Raw genomic sequence first — 27604 nt, forward strand, 5'->3', positions numbered from 1 at the left:
TTAGATTTGATATTGCTAAAAGATTAAACAAAATAAGAAGATACATATACATACAATTGCTCTTGTTGAGTCCTCATCCACAGGCATCCCATTCTTGTGTCTATGTGTCAATAAGAACATATCTACTAGGGTCAAATCCTCCCCATTGGCCCTCTTGTTTCTCTATCATTATTTAAATAAGTTATATATGAGAAATAGATTGACATCAAATTATTAGGTGATTAATAAAAAAAAATTACCTCTTCTTCACGTATTCGCGCAAAGCTCTTTGTGCCTGCAACGTGGCCAATGCGTTGTTTTCTCTGATTTTCCATATTTATCTTATAACGGGCCTAAAATGTGACACATCAACAGAGTAATTTATAAAATTTCAGCTTAAGACAGTTGTGTAATTTCATAACGTGAAGGTTTTAGTAGCTACTCATCACATACCTTTCCCTCTTCAGAGTTCCAAAACTCAATAAGGGCCTTCCACTGATCTATATGGACACGCTCATTGAGGTCTGCTAGCCATGCCTCATCATTATCATGAGGCGAGTAGTGGAATTTCTTCAGTTCGCACTTCCAGTCCCTCCATTTTTTTCCAATCGACATCAACACCCAAGATTTAATCTCTTTGTCAAACTGAAACTTGGACTGCATCACATGAACAAAGTAGACAATCACATATTGAACAAAGAATAAATAATAAAATAATAAAATATATAAAACAAATCACCATTACCATGACAAGTTCGTACATATCATCCTTCTTTTCGTTTGGTACTACCCTCCAATTAGAATATGTAAGGGGTGCGTAATCCCCATTACGTGCTATTGTCCCCAAAAAGTTTGTCAGCTTGCTAACATTTTCATTAACGGGCTGCCCTAGATTGTTGGTGGTAATAAAAATGTGTTGCCCTTCACGCATGTTCCAAACTTGATGGCATCGTGTGGGGCCTCGACTCCTTCTCTTCGTGAACAACAAATCTGTTGAAAAAAAAATGCACATAAATAATATGCAGACTTGTATAGTTCATTAGCAAAAAATACATTAAATTTTTAAGGATATTAGAACCAATGCATAACATACCACTAGAAGTATCCTCTAATGAATCAATTGTCTGGTGTGGATCCTGAGGCAAACTCTGGGAGAGACCCGCCGTAGGCAGGGGAAGCTGGGGATGAGAAGGACCCGCTGTAGACTCGGGCAACAAAGGCTGGACTGGACCCGATGTAGCTGGGGAAGGCTGATGCTGGGAGGGACCCGCTATAGGCTGGGGCAACTGAGGCTGAGAGGGACCCACATTAGTCTCAGGTAGCTGAGGCTGATTGATGCCACCAATCATAAGGCTTATCGGTAGCCTAGTCATGCGTTTAGAACGAGCACGTTTCATGTCTTAAGAAGAACCTGAGTCACATTAGTGAACAGATGCATGTTGATAAGACGATTCAATTTTGAATAAATAAATAACAGAACCATATGAAAAAAGACATTTTAATTTCTATTTCATACATTAGGAAAATATGGTACTTAAGAAATCAATTATTGTACAAAATGTCATCTCCAATGGGATCAGATAACTCAGTATCATCTATTTGTTCTTCTACCATCGGCTGGGTGGGTGGTAAATATGTGACAACTGTTGTACCATCAACATCTGTCCTTTCCCAGCTAACAGTGTCATCACTCGGGTCCTCCAAACATTGATCATCGTAGGGCGACATGCTTAAGAATGTATCAACATCATCTGCAGACTCTTGCCCATGCATCTCAAATAAGTCTCTAGGTTTCGTCCTCACTACAACATGCCAATCCTTCTCGATGAGGTCTTGTACGTAAAACACCTGCTCAGCTTGATATGCAAACACAAATGGTTCATCAGACAAATGTTGACCTGTATAGCATAATCGTTTCAAATTCACAAGCGTGAACCCCAACCCATCCTTCTTAACACCCCTGCCTTGAGATCGAACATCAACCCAATCACACCTAAATAATACAACCTTCTGAGTACCACAATATTCCAGTTCTATGATGTCCGTCAATACACCATAGTATGTTACATCTCCTGCAATGGGATTTTTGTCATTGGCACTTGCAAAGCTTGATGTCTTTGCAGTCACAACAACTCCACTATGTTGAGTTTTTCTTTTTTTCTCACGATCTTTGGTGTGAAATCTGAAGCCGTTTACAATAAAACCTTTATATCTTCTTGCCATACTAGGACCCCGAGCTAGCCATCTAAGGTCTTCTGAAACCTGCTCATTCCTTTCATGGCGCAACTGTTCAACCTATTCAGATACCAAAAATATTCATTCAAAAGTACATGTTTGAATAATAAAAAATTAAAAAAAAAACATGCACATGTCCTTAAACTTATCAAATCGACTACTTACACGATCACTAAACCATTTATAAAATGTATCATTATGAATGCGTTCGATGTCCCTTGGCCGTGTGCGACGATTCATCCGCTTAACAACATTCATATGTTCTCTGTAAAAGTCATTAGTTTTAGCCAAAAAAAAAGAGTAAATTTATCTATGTATAAATTAAGTCCTATAGTTGGCTTACTCAAGAAATGGGCTGAGTTCATGGCAGTTAAACAGGACATATGAATGTACCTGTGCAGATGTAACGTTATCCAGTACACAATCCTCAGACTTCCCTAATGCACGACCTACTAGTGGGAAAATAGAGGATTGTTCTTCTATAACAGTGTTACCATAGTCATCATTCCGTATTGGCCGATTAAAGCTTGTCTCTGTACCATGCAGGTACCTCGAGCAGAATGTTAAGCATTCTTCTGCCAAGTACCCTTCCGCAATTGATCCCTCGGGCCGACTTCTATTACGCACATATGACTTTAATGTGAGTAGATATCTTTAATCACCAATAATAAAAAGTTTAAAAATATATGGTCAATTAGCATGACTAGCATAGCATGACAAATAATTTTAATTTCTAAACATTAACACGCACCTTTCAATGGGGTACATCCATCGATATTGTACCGGTCCAGCTATTTTTGCCTCACCCGCTAAATGAATGGTCAAATGCACCATAATATCAAAAAAAGCTGGTGGAAAGATCTTTTCTAAATGGCAAAGTGTTAACACAATTCGAGATTCCAATCGGTCAAACTCTCTTACTCGACCAACCTTGGAACATAATTCTCTAAAAAATCCGCTCAATTCAAGTAAGACTGAGGTTACGTTCTTAGGTAATGTTGTTCGTATCGCAATTGGAAGTAGTTGCTGCATCATAATATCACAGTCGTGGCTCTTGAATCCTAAAATTTTGCGCTCTTTGAGATGCACGCAACGTGAAATATTGGCTGCATAACCATCTGGAACTTTCACCCGCTTTAAGATTTTGCAAAAATCATCCTTCTCACTTGGTGACATAGTAAAGCATGCGGGTGGCAAATATGTCTTGTTAAATGAAAGTTGTTTTGGGTGTAATGTTTGTCTTATACCCATATCTTGTAGGTCAAGACGTGCCTTTACACTATCCTTTGTTTTCCCTGCAATATTCAACAGCATCGCAAGCACATTGTCACATACGTTCTTTTCAATATGCATCACGTCCAAATTATGACGCAATAGATTATGCTCCCAATACGGCAAATCAAAGAAAATGCTCTTCTTTTTCCAGTTATATCTTTCTTCCTCATTGTCTTCTCGTCTTCTCTTATGCCCATGACTGCCTACAGTCTTCCCAAAGGTGACATTAATTCCCTACAACTGGGCCAACACATCAGAACTAAATAGTGGAGTTGGCGCCTCGCCAAATTCTTCCGTGCCATCAAAGGATCTGCTATCGGTTCTAAACTTATGATCATGTTCTAAAAATCGACGATGACCCATATAACAAAACTTTCGACCATGTTTTAACCATTTAGACGAAGTGTCCTTATTACAACAAGGACAAGCGAGACGTCCTTTAGTGCTCCATCCAGACAAGTTTGCATATGCAGGGAAGTCATTGATAGTCCACAACAATGCCGCACATAATCGAAAAGTCTCATTGCTTGAGGCATCATAAGTGTTTGCGCCAACCTCCCACAATTCCTTTAACTCATCTATCAAAAGTTGCATATACACATCAATGTCATTACCAGGTCCATAAGGGCCAGGAATAAGTAAGGACAACATGAGATTAGGTTGCTTCATACACATCCATGGTGGTAAGTTATATGGTATCAGAATAACAGGCCATGTGCTGTGAGCAATACTCATTGTCCTGAATGGATTGAAACCGTCAGTTGCTAACCCAAGTCTAACATTACGACCATCTGAAGAAAAGCTTGGGTGGTTGTGGTCAAAAGTTTTCCACGCTGGGGAATCAGCAGGATGCCTTAATATTCCATTGTCGGTGCGTCCTACTTCATGCTATTTCATAGAGGAAGCTGTTTTTGATGACATAAACAACCGTTGAAGCCTTGGTTTCAAGGGAAAATGACACAATATCTTAGCTGGAATTTTTCGATCCTTTGCAGATGAAGAAGATCCCTCATCATCTGACTGATGTTCAGCCATTTTCCATCTAGAAGTACCACATATAGCACATGATTGCTCATTGATGGCCTCCTTCCAGTACAACATACAGTCATTGGGACATGCATTAATTTTGTTATATTTGAGGCCTAACTCCCCAATAATCTTCTTGGTTTCATAGAAAGACTTTGGCAACATTTCACCCTCGGGAAAAGCCTCCTTGAACAATTCAAGTAACATGGTGAATGATTTATCACTCCATCCACCAAGGCACTTTATGTGATATAGTTTCACAACGAAAGAAAGCTTAGTGAATTTCTTACAACCTGGGTACAATTCCTGATCAGCATCTTCTACCAATTTGAAAAATTGTTGTGCTTCAGTATTCTGCCCCTATGTAGGTCCGTATGACGTGTGGCCCGCATCACTCTCTTCACCAATACCAAACACATCATGTAACAATCCATGCATATCATCATGTGGATCTGGATTATCGCTTATGACATTTGTGGTAGTAGGCATGGAAGAAGACGTAACCTCCCCATGGAAACGCCAGTAGGTGTAACTTGTATTAAATCCGTCACACACGATATGATCATATACTACTTCTCGAGACACCCAGAAGTTATTGTTACAATTCTTACATGGACATCGGATCCTCTCTCTATTACTTGCATTTGCAAATGCAAAATCTATAAATTTCGCAGCTCCATTTAAGTATGCGTTGCTGACCCTAAATCAAACAATGAAATTAGAGGATATGTCAAAAGAACGCATCTTGAGCACTAAGCCACAACAACTAAAATGAGAAGTTTCTAAATAGATACCTTGGCAAATGAATCCAAATCTTATCCATAAGTATCTTCCTTAGCCACTCAGACGGGGTAGTGAAAATACACTCTGGCCCTGACAAAGCTTCCTAATATAATTTAAACAAGCCCCATTATCATCCGTTCATTTACCAAAGGAAGCCAAGTTACAATAATAACATGTCCCCCTAAAAAATAAATCCTCCAGGGTATATATATATATATATATATATATATATATATATATATATATATATATATATATATATATGTTATAAGTTGTTTATTTCTATTCTCAATCGCAAGTATATTCATCATCCAACCAACTATAAATAAAGCAATAAAAATATTATTAAGCAAGATCAATTAACAACTATAAATTATAATTAGATATTCAACAACTCAGTTGATCTGTTCATGTAAATAAGTCCTACTTCCTCATGAACGTCACAAAGAAATCAATGTTATATAGCTAAATTGCTTCCCTCCTTAAAGAAACTCGTCTGCATCTTTAAAAATGATACACACATGCATATATTAGATAGTGGAGAGTGCTACTTACACACACCATGTCTTCTTCGATAAAAAATGATACCTACATGCATATATTAGATAGTGGGGAGTGCTCGTTACACATACCATGTCTTCTTCAATCACCAAATAAGAATGCAACACACGTGCTAAGGTTGAAAATGCTTAAGATCCAGACATTCATAGGGTGGTTTCCTCTCAATGCATATCTTTCTATCATGAAAATCAGACCAGTCCACTCATCAGCTGAGCAACAAATGCATATTTAATATCAACCATTGGATATAACTTTCTAGCTGTCCATATCTAGGTACGCACGTATCCCACCCAAAAATTGAATCATCCATTAAAAATAAAAAATAAAAAATTTAAGTTGAGGATAGTTCACTATAAGGGTCATCTAGAACATGCATGATGGATGATACACAGATGCTACATTGGCACGTGGGTTGCATATACAGTTAGTTCTTGAAGATGGGCCATATGGAAATACCATGCTCGAGGGCAATCACAAGCACCTCCTTAACTGAAGTGAGAGGAGTCATAACAGGGGATAGGTCAAGTATTTATGCATTTAAAAAAAAACTTTTAAATAATAATAATAATAATAATGTGGGAGCATCGTCACGCGGTTGTTGAGAGTGGCATCCACCACCGCTACTTCATAAAAATATGGATATGTGGGGAAGTGTCGTTTTGTTATTTTGGTGATGATACATGTGATATTTATAAATAAGTACTCAATGTGAAATGCAAAAGAAACCAAATAAAAAGTGGGAGGGACCATATTCAGCTAAGAAGGTGAGGACAGTGACACAAGCATAAGCATGTAATAATTGGTTAGATTGGTGGTATTGGTTGCTGCTGGTTTTCTTATGTCCACTTCAACATACCCCAGTTTCATTTGGCCCATAGAAACTTCCAACTTCCAATTTCCATATATAAAATATATACATACTAAGTACGCATGTGCATAAATATTAATGGGCACTATTACCAAATTAATATAAAGTATAGAATATTGTCTAGTTGTACATGCATGTTATGTTATGTTATGAGAGAGAAAGAGAGAGAAAGAGAGAGATACATGGATGCATGATGTGCGCATGTAAAGAAAATAGCGTTCATCAATGGATATTACATGGTATTTACTGGATGTGCGGTTTGGAGCATATCCTGGAATAGTAATAAAAAGGAAACATAGGCAAGTGAATCTAAAAGACCAACAACAGAGGAGTGTCCTGGATTTAATTCTTGGAATAGAACGGAAGTGCAAAAGAAGCAGCCCATTCAATCTGATCAATCTACTCCCTGGGGAGGTTGGAAATCAAATGATGCAGGAAAATTTAAAAATAAAAAAAATAAAAATCAGACTTTGTTACTAAAAATCCAACAACATACGAATTCAGCCAAACCCATCACAGAAACAGTACTCAAACTTTAAAATTAAAAAAAAAAAAATTCCAAAAATAAAATCTTTTGAATTTCCAATCAGCTACACCAAAAATCAGTTTCAAACAGTAGTTGAGAAATAGCAGGTGTTTTTCACTACAGGTTAGAGAAATGCTTTACACAGGTCCAGGTGAAACAATTTGAGAACAGGGCAACAACATCATTATAGGTTCCTAAACACAGTAAATATCCTCGTGAGGCTAAACCTTTGTAATGATACTACAAATGAAGCCAACTACTGCATTCATTAAAACAAAGAAAAATCATATTAAAAATTAAATGATTAAAGATGGACATCAAAAGGATTAATTTGTTGTTACCAGTCCTGTTGCATTTTGCAAAACCAAAAACCACTCCCAAGAGGACTCAGACCTTTCCGAACTGTCACTCTCTTTCCAATATGCCAGCTTCTCACAACCACTCAATTCCCACCTCAAGGAAAGAGATGATGAGTTTGCAAAAGCCCTTCCTAATGAGGTGGATCTATGTTGGTTATTCCCCTCCCATATATCAGGTTAGTCCACTCATGGATGGGCCAAAAAAGTATGAAAGAAACAGAGAGATTAAATGTACAACAGTGATACACGTTATTGGTTGAAGCATTTCTTCAAACAACTAACCAGCAGATGTCAGCGGCCATGGACAACCACGGATATGGTTGCCGCTGCTTGATAATCGAAAGGGGAAGTGAGAGAGAGAGAGAGAGAGAGAGAGAGAGAGAGAGAGAGAGAGATGAAGGGAGAGAGATCGAGAGAGAGTACCTTCAATTTTCTCTTCTTTCAAGAGAGGCCGGAGTGGAGGGACGTTGGAGAGAGAGAGACTTTCGGGATTTAGGGATGGGGCGATTTGGGAGAGAAGAGGGAAGAAGGGTTTTTGGGAGAGAAGAGGGAAGAAGGGTTTTTGGGAGAGAGACATTGGCGTGCGCGATTTGGAGATGCGGCGATTTGGGAGAGGAGGGAAAAAAGGATTTTGGAAGAAGAAGGCGGGCGCGATTTGGGGATGAAATTCGGGAGGCAAAAGACCCTCTTTTTTTTGTTTTAATTCCAGCGGCGGTGGCTTATCCGTACACGGGCGGCCACGTAAAAACGCCACACATTTCGTATCTACACGGGCGTTTCGTGGGGGCTGCCAGTAAGAATCCGCCGCAGATCATGATATTTCTTGTAGTGAGTATAGGGTTCTAAAGTATTTCAGAAAATGAAAACCCTAATCCTATGTATTCAATTCTCTTAATTCTCAAGTGGAGTATAGAATACTCTCTAGAATATAATTGAGATTAGCTTGAGAAATGGAATTAGATAAGCTTGAAATAAATTTATATATACCACACAATTAGCTTGATGAGGACTTGGGCTTCTCTCTCACTTGCAGAAGGTTTAGAGTGATTTTTCGTTGTAATTTATAATGAGAGAATGTCCCTATTTATAGCCAAAGAATATAGAAATTTGGCTAGTGTTAAGTGTGAAATATTGCATATTTTCCCATATTTATGCCTTAGTTTTATAAACATGATAGTTCTTAATTGGTCTAATTATGCATGTTTTCATGTGTGAGGTGATTTCGAGAGCTTAAGGTAAAATTAATGTTAAAAGTAAGATTTATGCTCAAAAGATTACTAAATGGAGATTTGGAGATTTGGAAGTCATTAATGAAGAATTCACAAGCTAAAGATCCAAGGAAACCAACTAAGGAATGAAGAGAATCGAAGATTTGAAGTGAAGAAAAAGAATCATGAAAATTGGCTAGAAAAAATATATTCTAGAATTTCGAGTCTAAAACAGAAAACTCCTGAAATAGACTTTTGGTCCCACCAAAGTTCAATTTCAGTAGGACTGAAATCACACAGAATTGCTCAGCGAGAAAGTGAGATTTTCATCTTTAATTTAGTCCAACCGAACCCAACTTTGGTGGGACTGAAGCGTAACTTTTTACATAAGTTTGAGGCAATTTCAAAGTCGATCCAAGCAAATATTATAAATATGGTTTTTCGAGGAGTTTCTAAGTACGAATTAGGGTTGGAAGAGTGGAGCAAGGTATTGGAGAACTTCAAGGAGTCTTTCCTTCTTCCCCAAACTTCTTCTTCTAGTTAGTTTTTATGTTTTCTTTAAGAGTTTTAGTTTCAATTATGTCTTTGGTTGGTTAATCTCTTAGCTAGAACTAAGAGGTGAAGCTTGTAGTTTGTTTAGATGATTATCTTACTTTAATTCACGTTTATATTGAACTTTTATTGATTTATAATTTGAATGAATGAATATTTTCAGTTTTCTGTGGTTTATTGTGACTTTAATTACAGTAGATGCTTAGAAAGCTTTGGATATGTTCTTATCTTATTTTGTAATTGTGAGATCTGTAAAATTCGTGATCCACCATTCTCTCCTGGGCATGGTGGATGGTTTAATTCCCTATGATCATTATAATGGTGCTTCATGTGGGAACTAATTCAATGAAAAATTCAGATTTGGTTTAACTGCTCTATCATCTAATTGGATAGGATAGGACTTCGATTCCAATTGTGTTTGTTAGATCAAGTAACGTACCATCTTAATAGCTACAAGTGGATCCTTAGTTCTTTAATTTCCCTTTTTATTATTAATAATCTTTTCATAATTACTCTCTCTTATTCCTGATTCCAGTTTAGATCTTATTCTAGTTATCGTTTTAATTATTTTCAGAATACGTACAAGTTAAGTCTATGTGGATTTGATCTCGGTCTCACTGACTTATTACTATAGCACAACCCTGCACCTGGGGTTGTCAACAGCTAGCCGAAGAATAGATTCAGCTGGTCGGATTCCATCGAATCCGTTCTAACGATGTCAGATGGTGCAGGATAAGATTTATCCAAAATTTGGTTAGCCCAAGGCGAAATTTGGCTGGCCGAATGTTCAATTCGACTAGTCGAAAATTTGAGAATTCATTACTAAATTTTGACCCGAACTTCATTTTGGCTGGCCGAACTTCAAGTTAGGCTAGCAGAACTTAAAGTTAAGCTAATTGAATTTGTAACAAATATTTCAAATATTCAAATATGAAATTTAGCTCTAACCTGAAGTTAGGTTAGTTGATGAAGTTAGGCTGGCTGAACCTGAAGTTAAGCTGGCCAAACTTCAGAACAATTACCCTGTAGATAGCCCAAAGTATACAATTTTTTAAACTACCCAACTTAAGGTTTTTCTAAGGCTATATCACCTATTGGTTTGCAAATATAGAGATATTCTAATATTGATAATTTTGTAATCGAGCAACGTCTTGAAATGATAAGCCGATCTTGAGCTTATGTTTATGAGATGAAGTGTACTTGCGATCTGACCATACTTGCGATCTGACCGATATCACTGTATATCTTTGTCTTACGAAATTTGACAACCTTATGTGTGCTAAATATATAAGTACTTACATGTTTCATCTGTATTGAAAAGTCTTTTCATACGGAAGGTAAATGTGTAAACCATCGTTAAAGGACGAACCCCACCATTTGATTATCGTTTGATCCAATTTATACATTGAGCGAGTGGATAAATAGGTGACCAATCTCTTTAGATCTCGGTCATACACTATGTGTCTACTTATCTTGGCGCTTGGGGTCATTGTTGTTTGGTTCGAATTGGAGTCGCAATTCTAATTCTGGCATGCTCCCGCACCTGGTGTATAAATAACAACGAACAATTTAGTTTTATGGTTTTTTCCTAGAAAGATTTTTCCACGTAAAATTCTTGTGTTCTCATGGTTATTTGAATTTTCCCTTCCTTATTATGTTATGTGATTCCGTCTGAGGTCGCTTGCACGCCAAACAAATCGTGTTATGGCATGTTGCGTCCCCAACACGCTCTTTCAAAGCAAGCCTTAACTTGCAGCTTCTAGCTAAGCAAGAGTCCAACAATGACAATAGTTTAGCAGAGTTTCCTTTACTCGTCGCGAGTTGAGCATACATTACATCTTTAACTCGCGTACATTACATCTTTAGGATTTTGGTTGCGTACGTTTTCCGGCGTCCTGCCTTTTTAATAAGACACATGTTTCCTCCATATACACGCGTCTGCAATTTTTATGGTCGTTTCTTACAAGCGTGATACATGGCAGCATCTCATTCATTGGTTTTTACCGCATTAGTCCTGATGTAAGCATAATCCATGCAGCTGGTCCATATATAAGCATGCCACATCCAAAATCCAACGACCAGAAGATAATAGATCCAATCCACCTTCTTAATCTTTGTAGGCCCACCAAATAGATCCAACACTCTCAGTTCGAAACGTCCGAGGAAACGGGTATCAGGCCATTGGCGTATGCTATTTCTCAAAATTCAGGCTGACATGATCATTGGGCGGGCCACAAGTGTCCACGTTTATGACAAATCCAATTTGTATTTACACAAGTGGCCAATTTGATCATCGGATCGGCCATATTTTGTACGGCTTCTACCAAGCATGCGAGCGGCTCCGATGTCTAACATGTGTTCCTCGTATCCACGTGCGGGACGAGCGCACTTTCAAGGTTTCCAACAACTGTTTCAATCACCACTCCTTGAATAGTTTATAAAGTTCACGAGAAAGAGGAGATTTGGAGAGAGAGTACATGATGAGTTATAAGAAATTTGAAGTGGGCCACGGTATGCACCATGAGTTAGAGAAATTCCGAAAGTAGGCACGTCTACGAACGTAGCATGCGCTTGAGATAGAAAAGAAATGTGCATGTAAAGTGGGCTACGTGTGAGAAAGAGACAAGGAAGAGAGAGAGAAAGAAGACCGAAAGCAAGAAAGGAGATAAGATCAGAGGAATGTACAGACTATTGATCATACCTCTTCTTAATGCATGAACTCCATTGTCCTTGTCAGAAAGGTTAGTGGGTCCCATGTTTTTGGACGCTTTGGATCAGTGGGTGTTGCCCTGACCGTGGGGCCAACTTTGATGTATGTATCGTATATCCACGCCGTCCATCAGTTTTCCAGTTACTTTTGGGGCATGGTCCCAAACATTGAAGCAGATCCAAACTCAAGTGGACCGCACCAGGAAACAAAGGTCATTAAACACCTACTATTAAAAACTTCCTAGTGCCCATGTATTTTCTATCCAAACTGTGGATGAGGTGGCAAAAACAACTATCAGCTTAATCGAAAGTTTTAGTGACCGCGAGAAGTTTTTAATGGTGGCCATTGAATCCCTACTGCGTGGTCCACTTTAGATTTTTATCTTCTATTATGTTTGGGACCATGCCATAAAATGAGCTAGAAAAACTGATGGACGGAGTGGATATACAACACTTACATCAGGGTGGGCCCCATAATCAGGGAAACATCCACTAACGTGTTACCCGGGTAACACCTAATCTGCTCCCTTTTGGATATCTGTATTATATGCATGCCACGTGTCCCATAGAGTATCAAAAGGTTCCTTGTCATATAAAATGGACACTTGCTACTGTCATTGCCTACCTCTAAATAAGGAATAATCAAACGTACAACCATTGCATGCGGCACGTCCCACGCGACACCTTTTTGTTTGCATCAGTCATGTCCGGTCTGTAGAACATCTTAGCCATAAATAAGGCGGGCCCACTCATTAATATCACCTAGATTGAAAATCAGGCTGATCCACGCTTTGTTGGGCCATACTGTCAGTATCATTTGCATCCAACGCTTCGAAACAGTTTGCAGGCGTAGCTCATTCAATAATCGCATCTTTCTGATTTTTCACCTCAGATTTGCTCTTCGTAACCAGGCCCACCATTTTCATGGTTCAGACTTTCTATACATGTGATACGTTGTATGATATGGCAATATAGTATGATAAGCTTGGCATGGTTTGGTTGCATATGACAGCTTGGTTGGCAATATGGTATGATAAGCTTGGCATGGTTTGGTTGCATATGACAGCTTGGTAGACTTTGTACTATAAACGCTCCAAAATGTAACTCATTTTCATCAACCACTCCAAATAAATATCAATCAGAGAAATAGAGTGCTGAGAAGTTGCGAAGGGCATGAGATCGTTCAGCCTTCAATAGGCTTTTATGTTTGTCATGGGTACCGTCCATGTATGATTAGTGTCTATACCCTATTTGGCCGGACCTTATTTTCGGTCTTTTAAGATTCGATACGTGTGAAACCACACGTGTGAGTATTTTACTACCGTGAGATTATTGTAGATATGTACAACTGTATTTCTAGAAAAGGTCATGAGACGTAGAGCGCACTGGAAGTAATAGGCAATGGTGCGACCGAGCTCAAATAGCTAAGCAAACTATTAGTCAATGGTTAAGTTGGCATGAGTGCTGATAGATATTAACAAACAAGAGAAAGCAAGAACATGGGAAGGATTTGGAGGCAAAGAAAGGGAAAAAATGGTTACTATAATTGTTAAAACATGAGAAGCATCTAGAGTACTAAAGCAGCAGTATGAATGAAAGATTAAGCAAGTTTAAAAAATCATTTCATTCTAATTTACATTCTGTAGTGTAATTGTTGCCTTTATCTAGTAAATCATTTTCCTTAACATAACTATTTACTTTCCACATTTACTACTATTTTTTACATTAATTCATACCTTAAATACAATAGTTGATAATCGTAACTATAATAAGAGCACTTCATACCATTGATAGCGGTCGATCTTAATTTCCCTTTCTTGTTCCACTTTTCCTGCATTAAAAAAGTTCTTTCATACGGAAGACAAGAAGAAACCTATCATCAGAGGACGAACCCCACCATCTGACTATCGCCTAATCTATTTAAACTTTGAGCGAGTGGCTGAATATGTGACCGATCTCCTCAGATCTCAGTCATACTTAGTGTTTACCAACTTCGGCACTTAGGGTCATTATTGTTCGATTTGAATTGGAATTGCAATCCCAATTCTGGCACGCCCATGCATCCATCACTTGTGCTGGAAAAAGGATTATCAAAGCAATGGCGAACAATTTTCTGACACACCCGATGTGACCTTATTGTAGGCTACCGATTTAACTATTGCCAAAATGCAAAGGAGTGGTAGGATTGTCGGGAACGAACCCACAACGCCAACCACACCACCCCTAAGGGATAACGTACAAGTTCAGGCACCTCCAAGTGAAATTAATTTGAATGTCAACCTGACCGAAAACTAAGCATGGCCGTCGATGGCTCGCCCTATTCTCCCGGATGAGGTATCAATGGTATTAAGGGATGTCCATACGAGCATCCAAATGATACAGGAGCATGGGAGGATTTAAGCAGAACAGCTCCGTCAGCAGGCTAAGAGCACTAACCGTTATATGGCCAGTCGGACCGAGGCCATCCAACGATTGTTAGCCATTATAACAGAACTAACACAACCTATGTAGTACAATAATGGTCGTTCAGTCGATAATATCACCCCTTTCCCACCGATACCACTGTTGCAGCATAATACACCACCTATTTCTCCCCCAGAGGTCAAGAATGTGCTGCCTCTTGCTGAGGTTAGACGACCTGAACAAGAGGTTAGGAATTATGAAAATAGAAATCAAGGACACCAATGGGGTTCTACCTGCCGCAAGGTCCTAGGTTTCAAGAGAATGTTAATAGACTTGGTTCGTATCATCTGCCAGCAATAGAACCTCCATGGATCGATCGTGACCAGATACTACCACTCATGCAAGAAGTTACGGGCCAGGTGTTAGGCTGTAATGTTATTCCTACATACCATAAACAATACCCAGAATGGGTGGATCCATTGCCAAGAAATTATCGATTGAATTTCGCCTTATTCTCAGGAGAACACGGTCAATCAACTATCAAACATGTCAGCTAGTTCACTATGCAATGTGGCGAACTAGCCAATAATGATTATTATAAATTACAGTTATTCAGTCACTCATTAACTGCTACGACCTTTATGTGGTATTCCAATTTATCGTTAGATTCAACACATAACTGGAAAGAATTGGAGGAAAGATTCCATGCTCCAATTTTCTCCAAAAACAGGGACATAAATATGGCCGACCTCGCATGATTTCGGTAGTTGCCTGGTGAATCTTGCGAAAGTTATATTATGCGGTTCAAGTGGGCAAAGAGCTGTTGTGAGGTGGTCACGACTAAGGCCAAATTCGTACAACTTGCATAAGACGAATTGGAATACAAACTCCATAAAAAAGTTCATAAGCATTGTGTTTGCCAATTTATATGACCTCATCAAGAAGGTCTCTCGATATAAAGAATTGCTTCAGGAAGGGGCTAGGCATGGAAATTCATCAATAGGAACGTATTACAACGATCCTAATTACGAAATTGTAATACCCGAAGTGGTAGCTAAGAAACCATTAGTTTGCTTGGCATTGTTCAAAGCGGAATCGGATATCCCAATAACCTAGAAGACCTAGAAAGTATATACCTTTGATATTACTTGAGCCAAGGAGATTTTTGACTTCATGTTGTGTTCACTTCCCAAGTATAGGGTTGTGATGTAGTAATAAACTCGGTAAGACCGAGGTCGAATCCACAGGGACCGATACCTGTACGTTTCCTGAAACTAGGTAGAAATAGAACTAGTCTAGGATGCGATCTAAACCAAATAGAATTTAAGAAATAATTGTGGAATAATTATCTAAAACTTTAAGGAATTCAGAGGAAGGAAACTAGGGATTTAGAGGATCCACTTGTAGAGATCAGGGAGAAATTATGCCTGCTTCAGAAATCATGGAAATCAAACTAAACCTACTTGATCTAGTCTTCACAAGATGAAAGGTATATGAATTAGAATAGATTCCATCATCTAACCATGCCCAGGAGACAAAGCAAACAACAGGATTAAACTAATTACCATCCAATCAACAATGTATGAAGATCAGGAAGGGTACTGTCATCCTACCATGCCCATGGAATAATGATGAACAACAGGGCTTCCTGACTTCATAAACATGAAAAGGGAAAAGAAATATTCAAAGCCATTGCAAACCCATTGTAATTTCAGTCACAACAGACCATTAAAGACTAAGAAAAATATTCCTTTAATAATTAACTAAATCAAATTCAGTTTATGAATTTTAAAGGCACAAAGTAGACTCTCCCATCTCGCTACAGGCTTCACCTCTTAGCCCTAGCTAAGAGGTTTAGCCACACATGAATGGGCTAAAACAAAGCAACAAAATAAAAAAATAACAAAGGAAAGAAAAGAACAAGGAAAGAGAGAAACCAGCTTCCTCCTTTTGCTCACGTCCCAAATCTTCCCTGTACTCCCACGGCCTCCACCTTGAATCCCCCACCCTTCTTCCAAAGCCTCTCTTTTGTAGCTGCTGGAGGTGGATTGGAACTCAGACGTGGGCAGCTAGAGTCAGTGCGCAGTTACAACTCCAGGAACCTCCTTGCACAGCAACCAGTAGAAACCGAATGGGGAACTGATCGCGTGATCCGCTCCGTTCAGTCTTCTTGGGGGTAATCGATTGCCCCATATGAAGGGTTTGGATGGCCAGGATCATTGGGCTGATCCTAGCCATGGTCATAGAACGGACATGAAACATCCGGTTTCCGCAAGTGCGAAGCCTTCTGCATAACACATGCAACTGACCCACTTTATGCTGGATATGGGGTCCCTGATCGTTGCTGGATTGGAAATCCAGCCCGATCATTGTTTCTGTCTCGAAAATTAAGCTGGGAAGGGCTAGTTTTGGCTGTCTCTTGATGCGGCCCGCCCGATCTATCTCGTCGCCGTTCGACCGATATTTAAACAATCCAAACTGATCTCAAACTGTCTTTTGGAATTTTTCCACCTAGGTGATGGTTACAGGCCCCTTTGGAGTCCACTGGACGGTCCAGATCGGACCGATCACTTCAGAGGGTGGCCCACAACAATCCACCGCAGGCTCTTTTGTGAAACAGAGCCTGCGCGTTTGAGCGCTGTGACGATCGGCGGGCCCTAGGAAGATGTTTCATGGAAAATCCATACCATCCATTGTATTTAGGACGAAAAATCATGCAAATAGGCCCAGACCGAGCTGATTTCAATGTGGTCCACAAGTTCTTCTACTCCGCCGTCCATCTTTCGTTTGGACGGTAATCTTCCTGTTATTACGTTCATGGGCCCAAAAGGACACATAGGTGAGGCTTATAGGCACCCCTTGGACACAATGGAAGGTTCTGATCATCAGAATTCATGATGGGTGGGTCCCACAAGCTACAAACAGCGATCGGCGGTGAAGGCGCTGGAGCTTTGGGATTTCTTTAAGGAAATATCGGTTAGCGCACGCTGACCGATTTTTTTAGTTACGGCGCGCGTCTAGTCCTATACCACCCCGTATACACACGTCACGTGTTCGGGTTCCAAGGCGATGTATGTGTAAAATCTGATCCGTCCATCCGTTCACTCATCTCATTTTAACCGTGGGGACTGAAGATGAAGCGCATTCATACAGCAGGTGGGCCCTAATTCACTGATTTATAGGCTGATTTGTCCATTGGGACACTTCCAGAGGGATCTGATGATTCAAATTTTACTTGTACGGTTCATTTATGATCCTCAGGCCACATATGGATTTTCGAACTGATCAGATGGTGGGAACCCTATGATCTTGTATTCTGGACGTCTTTTAGGCCTGTTTAAGATGAGTGACTGGACTTTCTCTGATCTCTGACGTGTAATTCGGTCGATCTTGGGTCTCTGGAGTCCATCCCATGCTTTGGTGATGTCTGAGCTTTAAATCTATGCTTTTAACATCCTTTCTAGTCCACGCTCATAAATCTACCTTGCAACACAAACACGATTAAAATAGGGCGTTTAGACAGTATCATGTTCGTAAATCTAGGTAACAACTGGGTCTGATATGCAATATTTGACCCTCAACACAACCCCCAACCAGCATTTTGCTAGTCCCGAGCAAAGTATGCGAAAATAAACTGAGAATTACAGGACAATCTTTATGAACTCAAGTGATTTTTTTTTTTAAGCAATCTAGATTCAAAAATTCTAAGATGCATGAATGTTGGACATTACTTCCTCCTGGAATCAAGTGCACAATAAATTTCATAATCAACTTTAAAGTATTTATGCATTAATTAGAACAATTCTAAACAATGAGTATCATGAGTGTATAATGAAATCTCGGCTTATCATCATTAAGAAATCCAATAGATAGTTTCTATGATAACATTGATAATCAAAACAGTATTTAGGACATTTAAAACCTAAACCAGAATTTGCCTTACACTTCTTCTTCTTTTTTTTTGTTTTGTTTTTTGTTTTTTTTATTCTTCCCACTTTTGATTTTTTTCATCGATGGAGAGGAGAATCGAATCCGCACCTATAGGGAGTAAACCTATGGTGAAGATTATTCGCCTAACCTTTTCAAAAGGTATCTCTTTTTTTTCTCTTTTTTTTTCTTTTTTTAATTGATCATGACGGACAAATTTTCCATGCTGGTTCCTTACATGCTTAGTGATTACCAAGTTAACCCTTTAATATCAAACTGAAATCTTAATGTGAAAGCGAGATGTGACATGTGAAATCATAACTCAATCAATGTTTAAAACTTCTAATTATAGATTAACACTTCAAACTTAACTGTGAAATCTAATATAATAGATAACTGAATCTAAGGGTCATAAATTACCAACTTCACTTGTCTTGTAATTTTAAATCCAAGATGGTTGTCAAAATCACTTCGAATTCAACAAAATGTCAGAAAATTTGTAAAATTTTCACAACTTTTGTTCAAGACCAAGAAAATGCTGATTAGGTGACCTAATCTCCCACCCTAACCTAAAATCTACATTGTCCTCAATGTAAAAGATATGAGCGTGCAATGCACTTGGGACAACGAAAAATGAATATGAAGTGATGGGAGGATAGTACCTGGATGATGAGTCGAGAGACACTTTCTAAGAGAGCGCAGCATGGGCATCGGTCAGCACGAGAGAGAAGGCAACACAAAAATAACAAAAATAAAATCCTACCTATACCACTTTCGTAGGTGCTCTCGATTGCATTTAGCGTATGCAACAAGCCTTTAAACCCCTAGGTTGCCCCTAGTGGACGAGTTGTAGTCTCGTGAGGGTTTGCAGTAATGTTACTCACAAACATTGGACTAACTAATGATATAAACGAAATGAAATGAAGAGCTGGGTTGCCTCCCAGGAGCGCTGAATTTACCGTCTTCAGCCAGACAAATAAAGCAGCTACCCTAGTCCTATGAAAGCGATAAACCTACCTATACCTCCATCAGACTAGGAGATCAATCCTGGTAAACAGGAGCAGTCAGGGGCATGGACATGTCCTCTGAATCAAATTTCTCGACAAATGGTTTCAATCGATGTCCATTGACTTTAAACTCCTTGCCATTGTCGGGATCTCTTATCTCAACGGCCCCATGAGGAAAGACAGTAACAACAATGTAAGGGCCGGTCCAACGAGATCGAAGCTTACCCGGAAAGAGATGTAATCAAGAATTGTACAAAAGGACCTTCTGATCAGGTGTGAATGATTTTCGCAAAATGTGTTGGTCATGAAATGCTTTCATCTTGTCCTTGTAAATTCTTGAATTATCGTACGCATCATTCCGGATTTCCTCAAGTTCATTCAATTGAAGTTTGCGTAGCGAGCCAGCGTTGTCCAGATTGAAATTAAGATTTTTGATCGCCCAGTACGCTTTATGTTCCAGCTCCACAGGCAAGTGACAAGCCTTCCCATAGACAAGTCTAAAGGGAGACATTCCAATAGGGGTTTTAAATGCAGTACGGTATGCCCATAAGGCATCGGTCAATCGAATTGACCAATCCTTACGATCAGGGTTGACCGTCTTCTCCAAGATGTGTTTAATTTCCCTATTAGAAATCTCGGCTTGCCCACTTGTCTGTGGGTGGTATGGGGTGCTCACCTTATGAGAGATACCGTATTTCTTCATTAAGCTCTCGAATGGTCTATTACAAAAGTGTGAGCCCCCATCACTAATGATGGCTCGAGGCGTTCCGAATCGAGAAAGGATGTTTTCTTTTAGGAATTTAATGACCGTGCGATGGTCATTAGTTCGACACGGAATCGCTTCAACCCATTTAGTGACATAATCCACGGCGAGCAAAATATACAGATTTCCAAACGATTGGGGGAATGGTCCCATGAAATCGATGCCCTAGCAATCAAATGCTTCAATGATAAGAATGGGATTCAAAGGCATCATATTTCGACGGGACAATGCTCCCAATTTCTGACAACACTCACAAGCTTTGCAAAACTCATGAGTGTCCCTGAACATAGTGGGCCAGTAAAAGCCACACTGCAGAATCTTGGCCGTGGTCTTTTTAGCAGAAAAGTGATCACCACAGGCCTGTGAGTGACAGAAGGAGATGACGTTCTGATGCTCATCGTCTGGTACACATCTCCTTAGGATTTGGTTTGGACAATATTTAAATAAGTAAGGATTATCCCAGAAAAAGTTGCGCACCTCGGTGAAGAATTTCTTCTTATCTTGCGCAGTCCACTGTGTCGGTATGGCACCTGTAGCAAGATAATTAGCAATATCAGCAAACCAAGGTGAATGGGAGACTCTGAACAGTTGTTCATCAGGGAACATGTCATTGATATGAGTCGTCTCAAGGGACTCAGAGGTATTAAGGCGAGAAAGGTGATCGGCCACTACGTTCTCTACTCCCTTTTTATCTTTAATTTCCAAATCAAATTCTTGGAGTAGAAGGATCCATCGTATCAAACGGGGCTTAGAATCATTCTTAGAAAGAAGATACTTAAGTGCCGCATGATCTGTGTAGATAATGATTTTAGATTCGATCAAGTAGGACCTAAATTTGTCCAAGGCGAACACTACAGCTAAGAGTTCCCTTTCCGTAGTCGAGTAGTTCACCTGGGCAGAATTTAAAGTTCTACTCGCGTAATGAATGACGTAGGGCCTCTTATCTTTTCTCTAGCCTAGGACCGCCCCGAGAGCATAATCAGAAGCATCGCACATAAGCTCAAAAGGAAGGCTCCAGTCGGGTGGCTGCATGATAAGTGCAGTGGTTAACGTGCCCTTAAGCTTGGTGAAAGCTTCCTGGCATTGCTCAGTCCACTCATACGGAGCATCCTTTTGAAGAAGATTACATAAAGGACGATAGAGGAGACTAAAGTCCTTTATGAATCGCTTGTAAAATCCTGCGTGTCCTAAGAAGGATCGCACGTCTCTGATGTTTTTGGGTGGAGGTAGGTTAGAGATAAGATCGATTTTTTCCTTATCTACCTCGATTCCTTTGGACGAGATGATATGCCAAGGATAATTCCCTTCTGAACCATGAAATGGCACTTCTCCCAATTAAGTACCAAGTTCTTTTCTTCACATCTTTTCAGCACACATTTAAGACTTTCCAAGCACTTGCTGAAAGATGGACCGTAAACAGAGAAATCGTCCATGAAGACCTCTAGATATTCCCCTACCATATCAGAAAAGATACTAAGCATACATCGCTGAAAGGTGGCAGGGGCATTACATAGTCCGAATGGCATCCTTCAATAGGCAAAGGTGCCGTAGGGACATGTAAATGTGGTCTTTTCCTGATCTTCAGGGGCTATCTCTATCTGGTTATAGCCCGAATACCCGTCAAGAAAACTGTAATAGGAATGAGCAGCTAACCTTTCCAGGATCTGATCAATGAATGGTAAAGGAAAGTGGTCTTTCCTCGTGATGGTATTCAACTTCCTGTAGTCAATGCACATTCTCCAACCAGTAGTGACTCTAATTGGCATGAGTTCATTATTAGCATTGGCTACGATGGTGATTCCGGACTTCTTAGGGACCACTTGAGTTGGACTCACCCATTGACTATCAGATATAGGGTATATAATACCCACGTCCAATAGTTTAAGAACCTCGGCCTTAACCACTTCCTTCATGTTTGGATTTAGTCTACGTTGTGGTTGCCGAGCGGTTTTTGCATTATCCTCAAGATATATGTGGTGAGTACAAATCGAGGGATCGATTCCCTTGAGGTCCGCTATCGTCCATCCCAGGGCTCCTTTATGCTCAATGAGAGTAGATATGAGCATACTCTCCTGTTCTTTCTCCAGGTGGGCAGAGATCACCACCGGGTATGTCTCATCTTGACCTAAATAGGCATATTTCAAATCAGAGGGCAAAGGTTTTAGGTCAAGCTTCGGCGGCTTGAGGTTAGACGGTAGAGGCACTACATCGGTTTGTGGTAATTCTTCAAATTGTGGCCTCCACCGGTTAACTTCAAGTACCGGTGCAGTATCAAGCAAGGCACACGTCTCCCTAATCATGTCATCATCAAAATCATGGGAGTGGGCCAGGCATGTCTCCAGATGGTCGGAGGATAAGGTCAGCGGTGTCGTATCTTCCACGAAAGAGTCAATCATGTTAATGTCGTAGAAATTGTCATCATCCTCTGAGTTGCTGCCGTTATTGAAAAAAATGTTTGACTCCAATGTCAAATTTCCAAAAGACAGTCATGACACCATTCCTGCAATTGATAATTGCATTTGACGCGGCAAGGAATGGGTGACCAAGAATGATGGGAATCTGAGTGCTCATGTTATTGATGGGTTCGGTGTCCAGGATGATAAAATCTACAGGGTAGTAAAATCTATCGACCTGGACTAACACATCCTCAATTATCCCTCTTGGTACATGAACAGAGCGATCAGCAAGTTGTAGTGTGGTTAGGGTGGGTTTTAATTCACCCAAACCTAACTGTTTGTATACCGAGTAGGGAATCAGATTGACGCTCGCTCCTAAGTCAAGAAGTGCGTGATCAATTCGATGGTTCCCTATTACACATGATATGGTTGGGCTACCGGGATCCTTGAATTTCTGTGGCACGTCTTGCTTCAGGATGGCACTCACTTTCTCAGTCAAGAAGATTTTCTTTTGAATAATTTTCCATCTTTTGGTCGTGCATAAGTCTTTTAGAAATTTGGCATATGAAGGAATCTGTTTCACGACATCAAGTAGAGGAATGTTGACTTTCACTTGTTTCAACACCTCTAGGATATCCTGAGAGTTAGAAAGAGGTTTTGGTGAAACCAGCCATTGGGGGAATGGAGCAACTGGCTTCTCTAGAAGTTCCGGTTCTAATTTTTGTGGGGCATCACTAGCTCCATCATTGTTGTCCTCTTCTGGTTCTTGAGGCTTTTCGAGCCTAACCGGAAGAGTTTTATCAATGTTCTTTCCACTCCTAAGAGTGGTGATGGATTTAGCGTGCCCCATCTGATTTGAAGAACTGGGATCATTAATCTCGTACTGCGGTTTAAGATTGGGGAGAGGTTGTGCAGGAAGCATTCCCTTTTCTATAACCGTCATACGAGAATCTATCTTTTGCATAAAATCTGTAATTCCCCGCATAGCCTGAGCCAGCTCTTGTATGGAATTTTGAACCGGTTCCTCTTGAGGTTTCACTTGATTTGGATTTTGATTGAAGAAACTGGGAGGAGTAGCCGTTTGTCCATTCCTCCAACTAAAGTTTGGATGACTTTTTCAACCAGGATTGTATGTATTGGAGTTAGGTCCAGTAAAAGGTCTTTGATAGTTGTTTACGGCATTAGCTTGTTCATTCAATACTCCTCGAAAGGCGGGTATTGTAGGACAATTTTCAGTTGTATGAATGTTGCAATCACAGATGTCGCAAACAATTTCATTAACCTTATCCTTCTTTCCTTCCATGGCCTCAACTTTCCTTATGAGCGTAGTCACTTTACATTTGAGATCATCCTCTTCTTTCAAGAGATATAATCCACCTTTCTCCTTTAATTGAGTCGGCCTAGACGTGGTGTTCGCCATTGGGTAATAGTCCCATGATTGTGTTTTTTCAGCGAGACTATCGAGGTAATCCCATACCTCGTCAACATCTTTATTAATGAACTCTCCATTACACATTGTCTCGACCATTTGGCGCATGGAAGATGTCAGTCCATCATAGAAAAAATTTGTAATGCGCCACGTTTCAAATCCGTGTTGTGGGCATGAACTGACCAAATCTTTGAACCTTTCCCAACATTGGAAGAATGTTTCATCTTCCTTTTGGGCAAAGTTCATGATTGCTTTTCTGAGGGTAATCGTTTTGTGATGTAGGAAGAATTTTTTTATGAATTCCCTCTACATGTCGTTCCATGTGCCAATGGATCTAGGATGCAGTGAATGTAACCACGTCTTAGCTTTCTCTTTTAAGGAAAAAGGAAAGAGTTTCAGCCTGACTGTATCCACAGATACATTAGGAAAACATAATGTAGCTATAATCTCATTGAACTCTTTCAAATGTAAATATGAACTTTCTGATTCAAGTCCATGGAATTTGGGAAGGAGTTGGATAACTCCTGGCTTGATGTCCATTTGTCCTGTGTTTTCAGGAAAAATCATGCATGAGGGCATACTCACTCCCGCCGGTTGTAGATAATCTCGTAAAGTACGAGGCGGGGGTGCCTGATACACCTCATTCTCATCTTGGGTATCCTCCACCCTGGGTGGGAGTAGAGGAGGTTGGTCTTCAGCCATAACTTCAGTTAACTCAGGGGATTTCGAGCGGTGTCTAGTCCTGCGATGGATAGTCAACCCCTCAACCAATCCTCCTTCAGTCAAGAGACGTCAAGTGTTGTCACGGGCCCACTTGGGCATGAAATACTCGCAGCCCTCAATCAAATTCAAAGCCTAATCCTAAGAAAGAAAAGAAAATCTAGAAAGAAGGAGAGAGAGAGTTGGAAAGAAATTACCAAATTGAAGCCCCTAAGTTAAGGACCTGCAAAAGAAAACAAACAAGTTAGTTCTAAAGAGAATGTCTAGAATTAGAAAATCCTTAAAAAGGAGGATAGAAGTAAACTAGTTTCTAAAAAGAAGAAAATCCTTAAAAAAAATAATTAAAAAGAAATATGAAAAATAAAAAGTAGAGAGAAAGAACTTACCGAATTAGAAATTTCTATCTTAAAGGCCTACACAATAGGAAAGTTAGTTTCTAAAAAATTCTAAAAATAAATTAGGAAACAAATTAGATTCTAAAATTAGAAAGTTACCAAAAATAAAAGTAGAAAGTTAATTTCTAAAAAGGGAAAGAAATAACCTAGTTTCTAAGAATAAACTATTTCCTACAGATGGGAGGATACTAGAATTAGAAAATTTCTAAAATTCAAACCCTAATTCTAAAAATAGAAAAAGTAGAGGAATTAGAAAAGGATTACCAATTTAGAAGTTTATGTCAGGATCCTACAAAACAGGAAACAAGTTAGTTCTAAAAATCAAATAAAAATCTAAAACTAAAGTTAGTAAAATCTAAATCTCAAACTAATTCTAAAACTAATTAATTTCAAAGAATCGTAACTGTCAGTCCCCGGCAACGACGCCAAAAACTTGTTCACTTCCCAAGTATAGGGTTGTGATGTAGTAATAAACTCGGTAAGACCGAGGTCGAATCCACAAGGACTGATACCTGTACGTTTCCTGAAACTAGGTAGAAATAGAACTAGTCTAGGATGCGATCGAAACTAAATAGAATTTAAGAAATAATTGTGGAATAATTATCTAAAACTTTAAGGAATTTAGAGGAAGGAAACTAGGGATTCAGAGGATCCACTTGTAGAGATCAGGGAGAAATTATGCCTGCTTCAGAAATCATGGAAATCAAACTGAACCTACTTGATCTAGTCTTCACAAGATGAAAGGTATATGAATTAGAATGGATTCCATCATCTAACCATGCCCAGGAGACAAAGCAAACAACAAGATTAAACTAATTACCAACCAATCAACAATGTATGAAGATCAGGAAGGGTACTGTCATCCTACCATGCCCATGGAATAATGATGAACAACAGGGCTTCCTGACTTCATAAACATAAAAAGGGGAAAGAAATATTCAAAGCCATTGCAAACCCATTGTAATTTCCGTCACAACAGACCATTAAAGACTAAGAAAAATATTCCTTTAATAATTAACTAAATCAAATTCAGTTTATGAATTTTAAAGGCACAAAGTAGATTCTCCCATCTCGCTACAGGCTTCACCTCTTAGCCCTAGCTAAGAGGTTTAGCCACACATGAATGGGCTAAAACAAAGCAACAAAATAAAAAAATAACAAAGGAAAGAAAAGAACAAGGAAAGAGAGAAACCAGCTTCCTCCTTTTACTCACGTCCCAAATCTTCCCTGTACTCCCACGACCTCCACCTTGAATCCCCCACCCTTCTTCCAAAGCCTCTCTTTTGTAGCTGCTAGAGGTGGATCGGAACTCAGACGTGGGCAGCTAGAGTCAGTGCGCAGTTACAACTCCAGGAACCTCCTTGCACAGCAACCAGTAGAAACTAAATGGGGAACTGATCGCGCGATCCGCTCTGTTCAGTCTTCTTGGGGGTAATCGATTACCCCATATGAAGGGTTTGGACGGCCAGGATCATTGGGCCGATCCTAGCCATGGTCATAGAACGGACATGAAACATCTGGTTTCCGCAGGTGCGAAGCCTTCTGCGTAACACATGCAACTGACCCACTTTATGCTGGATATGGGGTCCCTGATTGTTGCTGGATTGGAAATCCAGCCCGATCATTGTTTCTATCTCGAAAATTAAGCTGGGAAGGGCTGGTTTTGGCTGTCTCTTAATGCGGCCGCCCGATCTATCTCGCCGTCGTTCGACCGATATTTAAACAATCCAAACTGATCTCAAACTGTCTTTTGGAATTTTTCCACCTAGGTGATGGTTACAGGCCCCTTTGGAGTCCACTGGACGGTCCAGATCGGACCGATCACTTCAGAGGGTGGCCCACAACAATCCACCGTAGGCTCTGTTGCGAAACAGAGCCTGCGCGTTTGAGCGTTGTGACGATCGGCGGGCCCCAGGAAGATGTTTCATTGAAAATCCATACCGTCCATTGTATTTAGGACGAAAAATCATGCACATAGGCCCAGACCGAGCTGATTTCAATGTGGTCCACAAGTTCTTCTACTCCGCCATCCATCTTTCGTTTGGACGGTAATCTTCCTGTTATTACGTTCATGGGCCCAAAAGGACACCTAGGTGAGGCTAATAGGCACCCCTTGGACACAATGGAAGGTTCTGATCATCAGAATTCATGATGGGTGGGTCCCACAAGCTACAAACAGCGATCGGCGGTAAGGCGCTGGAGCTTTGGGATTTCTTTAAGGAAATATTGGTTAGCGCACGCTGACCGATTTTTTTAGTTACGGCGCACGTCCAGTCCTATACCACCCCGTATACACGCGTCACGTGTTCGGGTTCCAAGGCGATGTATGTGTAAAATCTGATCCATCCATCCGTTCACTCATCTCATTTTAACCGTGGGGACTGAAGATGAAGCGCATTCATACAGCAGGTGGGCCCTAATTCACTGATTTATAGGCTGATTTGTCCATTGGGACACTTCCAGAGGGATCTGATGATTCAAAT

The 27604-nt window shown here is 39.9% G+C and overlaps 1 protein-coding gene and 1 non-coding gene across 2 annotated transcripts; one reads left to right on the plus strand and one right to left on the minus strand.

Annotated features, from left to right (window-relative positions):
- Positions 1-73: 73 nt before the first annotated feature.
- Positions 74-1873, minus strand: LOC131218062 (uncharacterized). The gene is made up of 5 exons (XM_058212746.1): positions 1073-1873; positions 725-969; positions 433-636; positions 240-332; positions 74-100 (listed from the first exon to the last, which is right to left on the minus strand). Exons 1-5 carry the CDS (start codon positions 1374-1376, stop codon positions 74-76), a joined length of 873 nt encoding a protein of 290 aa, XP_058068729.1. The 5' UTR covers positions 1377-1873.
- A 22290-nt stretch (positions 1874-24163) lies between these two features.
- Positions 24164-24270, plus strand: LOC131219859 (small nucleolar RNA R71). The gene has a single exon (XR_009158500.1). It is a non-coding gene; the product is annotated as a small nucleolar RNA R71 (small nucleolar RNA).
- Positions 24271-27604: the final 3334 nt, after the last annotated feature.

Source organism: Magnolia sinica, chromosome 11, assembly GCF_029962835.1.
Source record: "Magnolia sinica isolate HGM2019 chromosome 11, MsV1, whole genome shotgun sequence".
Taxonomy (NCBI): Eukaryota; Viridiplantae; Streptophyta; class Magnoliopsida; order Magnoliales; family Magnoliaceae; genus Magnolia; species Magnolia sinica.